Source organism: Trematomus bernacchii, unplaced genomic scaffold (genome assembly GCF_902827165.1).
Source record: "Trematomus bernacchii unplaced genomic scaffold, fTreBer1.1, whole genome shotgun sequence".
In the NCBI taxonomy this organism is placed as follows: domain Eukaryota; kingdom Metazoa; phylum Chordata; class Actinopteri; order Perciformes; family Nototheniidae; genus Trematomus; species Trematomus bernacchii.
In genome coordinates, this window is record NW_022987720.1 from 2583408 (window position 1) to 2599436 (window position 16029).

General features: G+C 39.7%; 1 protein-coding gene across 1 annotated transcript; it reads right to left on the reverse strand.

Annotated features, from left to right (window-relative positions):
• Nucleotides 1–4178: 4178 nt before the first annotated feature.
• On the reverse strand, nucleotides 4179–15430 carry LOC117493459 (transforming growth factor beta-3 proprotein-like). The gene is given in 8 exon segments (XM_034144021.1): nucleotides 4179–6451; nucleotides 6840–6993; nucleotides 7259–7329; nucleotides 7331–7425; nucleotides 7930–8037; nucleotides 8167–8296; nucleotides 9866–10029; nucleotides 14636–15430. Coding segments are annotated over 8 exon segments (1227 nt in total). The 5' UTR covers nucleotides 14982–15430; the 3' UTR covers nucleotides 4179–6292.
• Nucleotides 15431–16029: the final 599 nt, after the last annotated feature.

Consider the following 16029-nt stretch of genomic DNA (forward strand, 5'->3'; position numbering starts at 1 on the left):
ACATCTGCTGAGGCCTCATATAGCTCATTGACTTGATGACCTTTGCTCTTTATATTCGTTAGCGTTTAACCAAGTGGTTTGAATCTGGGGTTGACCTTGAATTCAGACATTTAGTCCACTATCAGTCATATGATGTAGTGAAGTTGTTGGTTTCATCAACAAATCTGTAAAACTGAAACATGAGCAAAAGCACCGCTCTAAATATTGTGTTTACCAGAGATGTGCTCATTAGTTTCTTGGAAACAGTCATTTGGAATGAGAAAAAGCAAGAAATATCACCAGTTTGATTCCTATTATCTGTAAGAACAAACTGTACAGTATACCCAGACAGGCAGCAGAGAGATAATAAACGTATTGAACCCGCTGAGTCCTGGTTTTGGAGCAGTAGAAAGCGCCCTGCTGGCTCGGTCTCCATTACCTGTCTGAGTGGGGGCAGCTGTATAAGAGGCTGTTAAGGATATGACTTCCCTCATCAATCTGATTTGCACTTCTGGGATGAAGATGGAGCAGAAAGCCGGTGTTATCATTACCTGGAGGGTAATCTGACAACAACCAACGCCCAGGTGTCCATGTGATTTAAGGTTCTGTCCTTCTCACAACCTATAGGCCATATGTGTGTGTATGAGCACAGAGACACAGCCGCCCAGCTGAACACACACACACTGGATGCTTTATCGTCGCTCCTCATGTTTCTCTGAGGGTTTATAAAGCAGTAGGTAAAGCATCAGGGCCTATAACTTGATGTAAATGGAGAAGGTGTTTACAGCTACAGAGAGACAAAATAAAGGAGCGAGAGGAAACTTAAACTGTACTGCTGGCAGAGTTACACAGATTCTTTAAACAAAGGAGTCCTTTTTATCGTTTTATTGTGCAGTTTGACTGTTTGTATATGTTACTGTCTTCCTGTGTGTCACATGAGTGAATACCGACATTCTTTTAAGATCTTTCTTTTGATATTAAAGCTGTTTAAGTGCAATTTTTTATGTTTTATGTAATGTCATAGATCAAACTTGAAGAAAGACCACTTTATGTTCCTTATGTTGAGAGGTCACACAACCCTGCCTCCCAGAAACTACATTTATATAATACTAAACTTACAAAATGCAGGCTATGTATCACATGTGGTTAGGTTGGGGCCACAAAAAGTATTTGCAAAGGTTAGAAAATGATGGTGTTTTTATTAAAATATTGAAAAAGTGAACATTGTTTCATTCAGTCAGTCTTGACCTATTTCTATTATTTAATCAAAATCACAATGTTTCTCTCACCTTAAAGAAGCGCTGACTGTCTCAACATCGCCCTAACCATCACCATAAGCAGCTGTTCAAACCACAGTAAGGATTAACAAAATATGAGAAAAAAACACTTAGTGACTGATTAATATATTTAATTAAATGTTTAAATTAAAGGCATATTGGACGGCAAAAAAGGAAAACAGAACAAGCTTGTAGGTAAATGTGGGTTTGCGTGTGTTTGATTGAGCAATGTTCAACTTTTGGGTGGACAGTCCTGCGTTTCTCTGGGCGGAGCCCCCTGTGTTGGCAGCCCCACTCTGTCACTGGACTTTCTCAATTCAAATTAAAGTTTTTTCAAACGGGGCTTAAGTCAGACCTAACGTGACCAAAGCACCTTGACTTGAATTGAGCAAAACTACTGTTGCCAAAACATTTTGAGATGACTTTTCATTTCTTGGATTGTATTTCTATTTTTTTCAAAAGTTTCTGGCATTTATGAAGGGTGCAAATAAAACGTTCTGTCCACAGGCCAAATGGATAGTGAATGGCAGCCTCTCAATAGATAACTATTGTACATAATTCTGGTAAATGGTGCCAGTGTTGTGCCCTGATTGTATGTCATTAAAACTTGCAAGCTTGACTTGTTTCCTTCCAATTTAATACATTTTACACAATGGCCTATTCCGATTTAAAGGGTGCCCAAATCTCACACTGTCTCTATCTCTTTCCCTTTCTCACCGAGGGTCTCTTCTCTCCCTCTCTCATCGCGCGCACACCATCCTCTGTCACGGAAACACACACTCTGCTGTAATATAATGCTGTAGTTTGATCCAGACCTCCCATTCATTTGTTTAGCGAAAGGTCTATGAAGTTGATATATGTTTACATATTTGTTCACCCCTCCACTCTTTTCCAGTAACTATGGCCGCCGGCTTGACTTGTATATGTACAGTGTGTGTGTGCGTGTGTGTGTGTGTGTTTGTACGTGCTCTCCCTATTGCTAAATTACACAAATCTTTCCACCCTGGGGCCTGAGAACTGGTCTTATGTGACCTGATGATTTTATTGCAGCAACAGTCCCTCTCTCTCTCTCTCTCTCTCTCTCGTGTACACACACACACACACTTTCCCAGTCTGTGTCTGTCTCTCACTTCCCCCTCTAAATTCCCCCCCCCCCCCTCCACATCTGTTAATCTGCTCAGGGAATAGCAGCAGACGCAGTTTTCCAAACCTCTGTGCATTTACGTGTCATGCAATTCATCATTGGTAAGTCGTGGAAGAGCACAAGTTCTGAGAAAGTCAGACTCCAACCCAGAAACGGACCCTGAACTCAGATCAGATTATGGCTCTTCCAGTAGCCCGGAGCTAGAAATAGCTTTACAGCAGGTTAGAGGTTGAGGTGGTCAACTTGCCCCCAGAAGGAGCAAACAGTGTCTGCATCTTCAAACAATCCTTGAGTGTCTTTTTGCTCTCAATCAAAGCCAAGATCAAGAAAGAAGTGTGCAATTAAAGAAGAGCGGCAGGAGGAGATACAATTACTTGGATTAAGGTTTCGCAAGAGATTCAAGAACCACCTTCTTGTCATATTGCGAAGTGTGCCTCCTTGATGAAAGCAAATCATAAATATTAAGACAACACCTCCGTCTCTCATTTAATGAGCACATCCCATCAGCTTGACTGTGTGTCCCTCACTGTGAGCGTTTCACTGACTGTGTTGTGTTTTGCTGAACAATGTGGCTAGCCAGTGAGCGAAAATGATTCCTTGCAAGAATAGAAAGACCAAAGCCAAGCTGCTGCCTGTGTTAAGAAAGGCCTTTCCATGGCTAACCCCTCAGCCTGCTATCATTTCAGACATCAGAAAAAGATATTCTGGAAGTATTTGATTTATTATTTTACTCTTACTGCGATTCCACCCACTGAAACCGAGTTGTGGTTGCCGTTACTGACATAATGAAGTATTAGGTCAGACCTAATGAAGTATTAGGTCAGTGAAAGCAACCAGTGAAATTTAACTCAGAGCAGTTATGTAATACTAATCTTGAGAGATCGTTCCTTGGTTTTATTACTGGATATTTGAGGACTTAGGTGTAAGTAAGTGGCATGACTTTTTCTGAAGGTTAAAAGTAAATCATGCATGAGCTATGGCTGCTCTTTACCAGTAATGTGTTTGTTTGTACAGGGCGGTCTGCAAAGCCATTAAAGCCCGACCCCTGTTTTTAGACCTCGTCATGCCCTCTGGTCTTTGTATCTTCATCATGGTTCATCTCTGATTGATTGTGACAGGGAACAATAACGGGCACACAGAGAAAGGGAATTCTCTCTGGCTATGTGTCAGTCCATATTAGCTCAAACCAGCGCCACCCAAAAATCTGTGCACTGATTGCCAGTCCACTAGAGAAGATGATATTAAAATGTGTGCTGTCAGCCACCCTTAGTAATGCTTTATTAATGCTAAATAGACCCATAATTAACTATTATTAAGAGCAATATTTGGGTTACGGTTTGGCAGGGCCAGAGAATTTTTCACCTTCATAAAAAAAACTAATGCCTCTAACATTCAACATCAATTATATGAATTAAATCACAAAGGGTCATGAGTTTCTAACTTTCAAAATAGGAGTAAGTTTTGAGTTCAGATGCATTGAGTTTAACTAATACTTTTAATTGGTCCAGATGCTCAGCAGCTCTTTTGCAAAGGTCAAAGGGTTAATCGGAATGGTCTTCCTGATGAATTATAGTGTGTCAGTGAAGTGGTACCAAATGAAAAATACATTTGTCAGGTTTATTTAAGATTTATAGTAATAACCATTTAATGAACAATAAGGAACGAAAGAGACTTTTGCGCATTAATATGCACTGTAAATAAGAGTAATTGCTTTTTGCCTGGGAAAGCAGTTAAGTAACAATCCCATAGAAAGAGAAATTGTAATTTATTGCTCTGGTAAAAAAAAAAAAAAAAAAGCCTCTGCATGCGCCTGCAGGAAACAGGTGGGACTGGTGAGATTCAAGTGAGAAGAATTATGTTCGTTGGAACCAAAACATTATGAGAAAATAGCATTTTAAATGGCATTTCAACATGGCAGACAGGACCAGTGGGTAAATTCATCAGTTCCCAAGTTGTTAAATGTTTGAACAGATCCATTACATTTGATTATATCATTAATGGGATGCAAAGCTGGAGGGATTCCTAAGATTTAAAAATGGCTCATACAGGTTATGCATGGTGTGTTTTTAATAACAATCACGATCAACAAGTCAATCAAACAACATTACTGTCAAAAACGTCACTTAAATGTCATCTAAAGGTAAGATGGCTCTGAGTGGGCAAACAGAACAGGGATTTAGGATCGTTCTCCTGCCTCTGAGAAAAATCGACTGTACATCAAGCCATGTAAAGACTTATTTTCCCCTCCCTCTTCATTTTTTGTTCCATTAGGGCTTTACACTGTTAAAGAGCACCAAAACAAACAGAGACGGAGCAGAGGGAATGAAAGACTGCAGTGTTTCTGGTCCTGACTTCACATGTGATTCCTTGACGCTGGCTGGAGTGACAGGTGAGTTGATAGTTGAGTATCATTTTTTTTTAAATGGCTGCATGCCATTTCCTATTATTGCCAGAGAAAAAGGGCTCCTATTAAACTTTCTGGCAATAGTCATAGAGACTTTGGGCAGATATATACTGGATCACAGACAAACATAGACAAAAAGCTTCTAAATCACAAGGAAATGAAACGATACCCTATTATATAAGTATTTCCACCAATGGAGATACACGTGAATTGTTGCCCCAGTTAGTGAAACAATCACTATATGACAAGTGAAATAACAGACCAAATCTGCTATTAATGTAAAAGAAATCCCATAAAAACCTGTTGCATAACACATGTTCTTTTCCAGTATATTCTTTGATGTCCCATAAATAATTTGAACCTGTTAGAGATGAGAACTTCCAGTGAATGGCAGAGTGCTCATGGCTTGTTTCCATCACAGTTCTTCTCTTCCTCACAGGTCTCCTCCTCCTTCTCTTCTTCTTCCATCCATTCTAATACTGTAGATGCACCGCAAAAAAAAAAAAATAGGCCATTGCTGCTGGCTGGCCAAAATAAGAAAAGCTTGGCTCAACTTCTTTGTTCATTCACTTTCCATTGCAAATCCAGCAGGCATTCTCTCAGCTCTCCTTTTCCCTGACCACAGCTATGGCTTTGGATACAGCAGCAAGTCTGTCCTTTCTCCTTTTGTGTTTGAAGATAATGTTCACTGTTTGAAGGGAAGGGAACTCAAGGCAAAGTCAAGGTAAAATCCAGCCTGAAGGGACTTTTCAACCGTTCAGTAGAGCACAATCTTTATTTGTGACTATAAACTATATCATCCGAAGTCTAAAGGCATGAAAGCTGCTTTACTGAAAATGTAGAGACTAAAGCTGTTTGCAATACTTGCTTGAACTCTGAAGCAGAGAATATATCACAAAATGAGTCTTGTTCATCCATTATCCAGGAAGCAGCTCCCTTTAGGATTATGTTGTCCACCCTCAAAAATCTAGAAGAAAATATTTGACGTTTTAATTTTAAAGATTTAGACAACTATCAATGCCAAATGAGGTAACCAATGGCGATCGAGCCCTTGCATTTGCAGTATTAGAATCTGGGTTTTATGGCTACATTTCTGGGGCAAATAATTACTGGCAATTTCTGTAAGTGATCAAAAAAAAGACCACTAAATATCATAGGTGCGGCCAGAAGAAACAAAAAGATGTTTGTTATTCTGACTTGAACTAAATGAAATTCTTAATTGCAAGATGGCATTTGTTTTGGAGTTCTTAAGATAAAAATATCTACTTATTATCACCTCCCAAAAAAAAAGGAAAGAAGTGATGACCTCAAGTTTTTAGGAATATCTGCATCCTGTGTGACCTCCAGTGGTGTTCAGATCTAAGCCATGATGCCACAGGGTCAGTTTAAGTATTTGTCACAGCTAAGAGTCCAAAAGTCAACGAGCATGGGTTTCTTTCGTCAGTTCCTGGTAAAATCGTGCCACACTACCTCGCCTTTCACGTCTTCTCAGCTACACTTGCAAGACTTGACGATCATGTTGGAAAGCTGCTCCACTTTGGGGGTCCGTCCAGAGTAGTAGAGTATTGTGAGGGGCTCCAGGTCCTGAGGGACACAGCATGGGGAGGCCGATGCCTCGGGGTTTAGAGTGTTGTACAGGCTCAGCATCTATTGTAAAGACCACAGGAGAGATTGCATTATATGAACTATCTCATGAGTAATGGAGTCTTCAAAATATGTTGGCTAGTTACACTCAACTCTCAATATCTGTAAATACTGAGATACATCACTGAGAATTCATCAAGAAGACTTAATAATGACCAAATAAACAAATTAGCTAATTTTAATATCAATTATTTTTAACATTTTCTGGGAGATTGCGTCTTCAAACTGCTGTCTACTTGTCTAAAGGTGCTTGTTTGAAATATAGGAACTATTTGTTTAGTCCTCATAAGACCTATAGATGGAGGCAGATAAATTAGAACTATCTGCATGGTTATTCACAGCTATAATGAAATGTTTCCTATTTACTTAATCCCATATCGATGTTTCATACCGAGCTGTGTGTTGTATCGGAGCTCCTCAGGTATGGGCAGGGCCCGGAGCAGTAGTTGGCATCGTAACCACTCGGCTCATGGATCCACTTCCAGTCCAAGTCACGCCGGAAATCAATGTAGAGCTTACGTACACAGCAGTTCTCCTCCGTGTTTCTGTGAAAAGGTTGCACAATAATAGCGTAGTTAATCACCAAATGTATTGTCGTAATGGTGCTCATCATATCTTCTTGGCTATTTGTATGGGCTACCAGTTACAGTATGTCTCAGCGTATATAGCAGCATATATTTGGGATATAAAGTGTTTAAGTACAAAAATCATTATCACAAGCTATTCCTATAAACAATTTCACAGGAAGTTACATAAACTGGCTTCAGACTAAATTCTCACTATTGCTTAAAATGATGTACGTATCCTTACGAGAAACAGTAGTTTGTGTCCAGCGCTCTCTTGCGTCGGCGTGTGGTCTGAGTTTCCAGGCGGTGGGGGGGGGATCATCATGAGGATAAGGTGAGGCAGGTACCGGTCCTTTTTCTTCTTCAGGTGATCCAGATCCAAGCGACTCTGCTCGTCATCTCCATCCACGCCTTAATTATAGATATCATGTACTTAAAATAACACATGTACTGTAGTGGCTTTTTTTCCTTCGTCATTTCCCTGAATCCGAGCATACAATTTTGCGAAATTATTGACTATAAAGCTGTCATTCTTTTACACAATGTAGAAATGAAAACATTGAGAAAAAAACTGCCTTTTTTCCAATATATTTTCATTGCAGGTTTATTCTAAAGCCACTGAGGGGAAAGTTGACCAAGGCAACAACATAAAGACAATCATCAACCTTACCTCTAATTATACCATACTGTACCAAGCTCCCCAAAGTGAGAAAAATACAAATTATCTGGGATTATGTACCAGAATAAGTGCATATTTAAAACGTGTAAATTGTAAGGCTAAGAACCACATACATATCCATTGCTTCTTTAGGATGGTATGATAGCAAGAACACATTAAAATGTACAGACATTGGATCAAAAGACAGACAAACACAACGCATACAAATAATTACATGAACAGTTGTTCAAGCTCACCTTTGAACTTCACCTCCAGCACCTCGTTCTCGTTGTCAATGATGTCACCATTTGGGTTGAAGGTGTGGCAGGGACAGTGCACACTGATTTCCAAACCAAGATTGCTTCCTGATGGCAAACAAAGGAAAGTCAAGTCTCCCTTTTTAAAACTCAAAACCCACAATTCAAAACATGGGTTAGTCATTAGGATTACTGATAGCTTTAAGAAACAACACATGACAGTGACCTCAGTCTCACCTCTGTTTGTCAACCACTCCCGCACGGTTTCAGTCACATCAAAGGAGACCCACTCTGGAGTTCCTTTGGTCAGCACGTTCTTGGCTGCAATGTACCGTTGTTTCCTAATGTGTTCGTTTGGCCTCACGATCTGTAAAGCAATTATAATAATATGTTAACTTTGCTTTTCGGTAGATGCAAACATCAGCCTGCTAATATGCTCATCATTATTATGCTATCATACTGTGTGCATGTTGGAACCTGACCGACAGAAAATACATCCCTTAAGGTAAGAACTACTACTGAATATATAGAGCTTTTTTGCGATGCATAATAAGGGTTTGTAGATAAATTGTTTGGTTGTCTCAGACAGAGCTTGATTGATATATCCCTTACTCAACTGCTAGCTTTGTTGCACCTGTTTGGGTGGGACAGGTTAAACCCTTATCCTTCTGATTGGTTAATGGAATCAGATGATCGTATACTCCACCCACCTTCAACCTAGCAGAGGACTGATTAGCAAAAATAATTCTAAACACCCAGGAGATAGGCTGAGCTTTTAAATCTGGCAGGTTTTTTCCTGCTTGCGCACAGACTGCCTGACTTACATGTTAGCATGTTTGGAAGCCACTGCCTACGTACACATTCTGCAGAAAAAAGCTTCACTAGCATTGAATTGGAGTCATGTTTGTATCCACCTGATGAATGTAAGTCCAATGTTCAGTCTTCTTTTTGCTCTGTTTGTCTTTCCTTGGGGAGAATACTGTATCTGGCTTAGCTTACTAGCAACTTTCTTCTCTAGCTAGCTAACTAAATGCTAGTATTGTCTCTGTTTAATGCTGTTTCTTTGCCAGGTAGGGCATTGTTAGTTTTTCAAAGCTTGTTTACAAAACAAATAGCTGCCTTCTGTTGGTTAACCCAGGTTTGTCGAAAAACAGCTATATTTAATCATACAGTCAATTTCAAATAAGAACAAACGATTAGTTAAAAGCATTACAAAATCACATTACAAAAAAAGATCATAGATATCATAATGGTGGTTGTTCTGTGTGTTCTCTCAAATGTGATTTTGTATTTTGCTTGGTCCAAATGTTGCTGTTTAAGTTAATGTTGGCAGTTGCCTTTGGCATAATTCTGTGTTTGGCATTATCTTGACATCACTCCTGACCAGAGTGTCTGTAAGTGGTGCCTGGTTGTATTTTATCTCAGTATTTTTCTTTGAATTGGCTACTTAATGCCGGGGATATTACTACTAAAGAACAGGGACGTGACGACATTGGCTACAACTTGTAGAGAGTGTATCATTTTATCACTCGACAGACCAGGGCCTTTTTTTAACAGCTTAATGAACGTTTCAAACGGTTTTGTGGTTTGATGGTAAAGACCTCTACATAACCAAAATGAGAACTGTATTAGATCTGGGCAGCCAGCGCTGAGTTAAGAGTACCCCTGTCTCGGTTTTACTAACATTGTGCAGGCCTGTTGAGCATTTTGGCTTTTGTTCTCATTATAGTTGGCTCTGTTTGTTTATAAGGGCCTGAAATCGTGGTTAACAACTAACCAGCTTACGTAATATATGTAACAGACAAAATAATATTATTAACTAGTTAGTAACAAAGATCACATTTCAGGAAAAATAGATTTTGAAGCTCCTTGTTGCCTGTACTGAGCTTGGCCTTTTATCTTGGTAGAAGGACAAGGAAACGGTACCTTTACGCACCTGGTAGAGCTCGATCCGCTGTTCGTTCCTCTTGGAGCTTGAGTTTGGCACCCTCAGAGCTCGAAACTCCGCTCTGAAGAGGTTGGTAGAGTTCCTTTCCATGGCAGAGACGTTGAAGCGGAAAACCTTAGAGGTGATGCCTTTTGGGCAGTAAAGAAGATCGTCTGGAACAAAGAGAACAAATTATAAGGTGTGTGTGAGAGATCAGGCTTGTAAATTCTCGTCAAGGCCTGTGCAATAAAAAGCAGTTGATGTCCTAAACACAGAACCCAAATGCTATATGACCTCTGGACAGCATAATCACATATTTGCGTTATGAGCTTGAATTAAAAGTTTTCATGTAGGAGAAAAGCATAGCAGACATTTTGAGAGGCAGATTTGACAAAAACATTCACAATGGATTAGAGTGTTCCAGTAAACTGTAATAGTGAGCCAGCATGCACTGAACTAGAACCCTGAAACCTAAGCAATTCAGCCATCCTTCATTTTTTGGTTTAAATATGTAATTTCTCCTCCATACAATAATTACTTATCCTTAGGGAGAATGTGCGACCATAAAACAAAAAAGTTGTATTATTAATCTGCCAGCTATTTTCTCTATTAAATTACTTTTTCATTTGATCTATTATATATTATTATATGTCAGAAAGTAGAGACAATATGCCTTTCCAAATTTCAAGCCTGGGATGAAATAAATTATTTTCATCAACACTCCAAAGCCGAAGCATATCAATAGCAAACATACATAGCAACATAGAGCATTCCTCAAAATTAAGGAGCTCAAACTTGAACAATTATTTGGTTATTTTTTGATCGGCTTATTTATTAATTCACCACTATTTATAGCTTAATTTAATAACTCTCACTGTTAAAGCCTTTCTCCATCCACAACGCACAATTGAAGAACACTTAAGTGGCTGAGTAATGTTTTTGGCAATGGTTGGTTTATTCCCTTCTTGACTTGATCAAATTGCTTCAGAAATAAGCCAGTCTTTAGTATGAAAATAATGACATGGATTCTCAATAGAAAATGTAATGTATCAAGGATTTATATACTCCTTCACACCTAAAATATGATATTGGGACTCTTTAATGGCTGGCACAAAGTTTATCAGCCCACAATGAATGCCTGCCTTATCAAAATTCCTCAACGTTTCTCTAAAACATTTTGTCTATTTTTGGTGGAAATATAAATGTTGTAATTGAAAAAGCTATATTTTTGAGCTGAGCATAACTTCACGTCCCTGCGTATCAAAAACCCTGCTGTCCTCTGGGCCACTGACAACATGTTGGCCCCAAACCCCTTTCTGACCATGATGACTTCTCCACAACCCAACCTCCGTCATTGACATATGCCAGATTCTGTATGCGTGCCATGCTATAAAAGGAAATCTTTCCGATGATTGCAGTCCAGCTTCTCAATGTAGTAATTTGCCAGTCTGCCAACAGCTTTCTGCTTCATTTGCACCTGTCACGGATTTATGTTGGTCCACAGAACTGCCTCAGATCCACTACAGGTCAACAGTTTATGATTAAAAACCATCAAAAGTGAGTGTGTGTTAGCCCACAATAACAAAGGGAAAGAGACTGATGTCACTGGCTCAAAGTCAAACTTTATCCCACAGAGCTAGACTTCAGGTCCTGTCATGCCATAAGGGACAACAAACTAAATTGTCTGTGTCTTTATAACACTTCCAGACTACTGTTTCTACCGGATCTTAAAGGAAAAGTTCAAAACGTTCTTGTAGAGTTAGAGGAGAACATTGATAGCACTAATGTCTGTACAATAAATATAAAGCTAGAGCCATCAGCCTGTTAGCATAAGCTCAGTGCAAAGAATGACCCTTGACCTAACCCTAAACCAATGCTTCTCAAAGTGTGGTCCGCGGACCACTGGTGGTCCGTGAGCGCCCCCTAGTGGTTCGTGAGTATATTGGTAACATTTCACATTTGAAATAAATAAATACATTTAAGTTTTCCAAACTCTCGCGGGAATATCTTCGCAATGGAGCGAGCTTAAGTTTCACTTTCGATTGCATGATATAGCCCAGCGCAACACCTTCATCACACATGTTGCCACTTGTTTGTACCATTTCCAGGCGATTTGTAATCTGTTCTAGAAAAACGATGTGATTTTGGATATCTGTGGAGTTAGGTGGTCCGCGAGTGTTTTTTTATTGGTTAAGTGGTCCTTGGTATGAAAAAGTTTGAAAAACAGTGCCCTAAACCCATCAGCCATGTTAATTATGATGGGGGCAAAATGGGAGGAGAAATGGTTGGTGTGGAAGGATGTGTCAATAAATCATCCATTTCTAACACGGTAGACAATTAAAGAGTGCCATGATTGTAAAGACAATGTTGGACAAGACAAGGCATGACATTGATCAATCTCTTGACCAATGTGTTTATTATTGTCACTGTGACAAACAAGCTTTACTAACGTAAATGAAGTAGGTATTATTGATCAAGTCAAAATTCACACTTAATCAAAAAAGTCAATATTATAAATCCAAACCATGATATTTCCCTAATTCCACCAAACTGATTTAACAACATTTGAATACAGTAAATGATATCTGAACATTATTTGACATGGGGCTGTTGATGCGAACAACAGTTCTGAAAGCAGCATTTAAAAAGAAAATAAGGAAGAAAAAAACACCAGGGTAAAATAGGAGTTTAACACAACAACGAAAAACTCTTGAACTCTAAACGGTTCCTCTTTCCTGCTCCTACACATGAAAATCACATTAACCAGCATCAGTGAGTAGTTTGTGTATGCATGTAGATATACAGGGTATTGACAACATGCATATTTCCAAGTATGAGATCATATAAGACACGTAAAAAATACACACTGCCATGCCAATACCACAGTTTTAGGATTAAGTCAAAATTGGAGAATATTAATAGCTGGTCTACATTTTAAGTATCTGAGAAGTATATAGTGAGTAATGCACACACATTCAGACACGTATGTCAGCTCAGCACTTACGCAGATATATTGACGATTTTGCCTTTTTTTCTATTTGTTTTTCTGCAGGCATGAAGGACTTAATATTAATATAAAAGCAAACTACAATCTTTACCCAACTGCTAGAAAAAGGTAGTTGAATGCAGATATTTCTTGCGTTATAAAACCCATCTGTGACTGAATCCAGGAATGAAACCACCACATCAACTCTGGGCACTGCCTGCCATTTTTTTCAGCACTATTTTGTGAGATTCAAAACAGAACATTGCTGAGGGAAAATAGGTCTTTTGAGAAGCACCTGTTGATTTCAAAGGGACTGTGATGCAATGGTCTTGGCTTTGCTCTGAACCAAGAGGCCCTCTTTGGCTTTTACTCACGCACAGAATTTATCCTATTCTACTTTCTCCGTAATCCAAACTCAGTCGGACCACATGCTGTATGAATCTGCTTCAAGTGCTGACACATGTCCCCCTCGGCAAAGGTTTTCCACTTCCAGTTCCTGGCTTTTATTTCTATAGGAGGAAATAGTTGTGCCAAATAAAGTTTAGCACAAATCACAAGAATGTGAATCTCACAGGCCTTTACTAAATAGTTCATAAACAAAAATAAATCACATTTTTAACCAAGCAGTGAAATGCGGCACAGTGGAATTATTCAGGTTTAAGAGGATGGATGCCAGTCAGTTTCACACTCAATTTAGCAACGTTAGACCTGAGCAGGGTAGTAAGTGATCTCATGCTCATGGGCCACCCATGTGGGTTATTCACTGGTCAAGACAGGAAGTGGGGTCACTTTAATCTCCATCTCGATTGGGAGGTGGGTGGTAGTGACGTGTCAGAGTATGGGACCCCTTTCCTGCCGTACAGAGACTCCAGACTAATGGGGAGGTCCTTCCATCATCTCAATTTTCTTTCCTGTCCACCTCTGTTAACTTTTCCTACTCATTCTCCTACAGGCATCCCCATCAGCCTGGGCAGATGTCCCTCTCATTTGGGACTGACTGGAAAGGAAGTGGGAACATATGGGGAGAAGGACAGAGTCCACGGAGGGAAAAAAAACAGGAGGAAGAGGGGAGTGAGGAGGAGGAGAGCCACTTTCCTGGAACAGTGGAGTTAAAACAGGTTGGTGAGCACTGCAGTAACAATGCACATCCTCCAACAAGTTCAACTTTCAGTATCAAAAACCGTCTTCTGTTTTTTTAAAGAGAATGTAGGTTCATTATTCATCAGGTCCCACTCCCTATTGTTTCCTCACCTGGATGCCTGAGCTGCAGGATGATTTATGTACAGAGTTTGACGATAACATTCAACTTCACATTCATCAAGTCTGAGTTGAACACGTGTAACTACAAGATGTGTGACATCACAACTAGTCTGGAAAGGTCTACTCTGCAACTCCCACGCCTGTGATGTGGAACTTTGAAGGCTCGATTATATTGAAAATAAACGTAACATTTAGTAGAAAACATCTCCTCTCGAAGAGTTAAACTTTTTAAATGAAGACTGTTTGCACCTTTTGTAAATCTGGATAGTTTATATACTTTTATGATTTTAAATGGATAATTGAACTTTATGTGGAAAAACATAAACACACAAATATTTTTTTTTGGACCTTATGGATAGGGGGTCTTTAGGGTGCAGCATTAAACTCAGCCATTCATATTTATGCTTGGCAGCAACTTTTTGAGATGGCTTTAATTTGGCGCGTAATTACGCACTACATTCACGTTGATTACTGTCATTAAAAAAGAAAGTGATACAATCATAACTTCCTCATACTTATATCGTCGTACTTACTGCTTTCTGGCGGTCCGTAGACCATGTTGAATTTGTATATCTCCTTGGCATAGTACTCTGTCTCTGTGTTGTCCTGACCGCAGCTCTGCTGCCGGTCCCTCCGCAGCTCCTCCAGAAGCTCCTTGGTGCTGTTATACAACGCTTGGATCTGATAAGGGACGTCACTCGGTCCGAGGGAGTGTGGAGGACTTGTCAGTCGGAGTTTGCTCAAAATCTGACCTCGTATCGCCTCGACCCTCTTCCTTTTTACGTGGTCGATATCCACAGTGGCACAAGTTGAAAGAGATGAGCTCAAAGTCGCGCAGTTGAGGAGGAGGACAAACAGCAAAGCCTTTCCCAAATGCATCTTTCTCTCTGCATTTGGTTCGCCCGGTAATGAAAATATGCAGATAAACAAACTGCCAATGTCAGTGTAAATACGTCGTAAAGTTAAACCCAAATGCCCGTTTGATGTTAGTTTCAACTTTCTTTGGAACTAATGATGAAAAAAATCCTCACTTAATTCGTTTTCTTGCGGCAGTTCCCTTTGTTATAAGCAGAAATCCAAGTGTGTGTTTGCCCATTAGGCATTACTCAATTCAAAGTCCCGAACAACAGAAACTATCCCGCATATATGAATGTATCCGGCACAAATGTATGTGTAGAAACACACACAGTTTTATTTGCATTCTATTGCTCAATCCACTAGATTTAAGTCGTCCCACGGCTTGGCATATTTCTCCTCTTTTCTGTCTCATTAAAATGTAGTGCCGCGTTATTGTGTGTGCGTGCGGAGGCAGACCGCAGGCTGTCAGGTTCACGGGGTAAAGCGACTCTGAGCGCTTGCTGTGGCCTCACGTGTTTTATACCGCTACTTTCTGACGTTTGATGGAGGAGGGACCGCAGGGGGAGCCCAGATCATAACTGCGCTCAGTGGGATGCACCACACATCAGCTGTGAAACTATAAACATGTATACTCGTTGTGTTTCCTGATCGCGTCAATCATATGAGCACTTCTCTATGATGTTGGAAAGACTTGGCTTTAATATTCTCACCAGTTGTTCCTTCATTAAGGCATCTAAAGTGGAGACATAGCTGGTATGGTGTCTTCGTTGGTGTTTGTTGTTGAAAAATGTGTTTTATATATCAGATGGGATTATTAGTGATTTTAGAGATCTCAAATCAGTTGGTCTTTCTGGTTACTTCAGCCTGGGTCGTGCACCCTCTAGTGGGGAAGTGTAGTAATAGCAGGTGTCTACATTCACTGACCTTATCTAAGAAATGCACCTTCTCTATTAAATAGTTGTCTAATAGTATCATATTTTAATACACGTTTGAATCCCCTTAGCATCTGGAAAACAGTAAAATTGTATATTTACTTTTGATTGTCCTCCCACAGGCCGACTGATTCAAA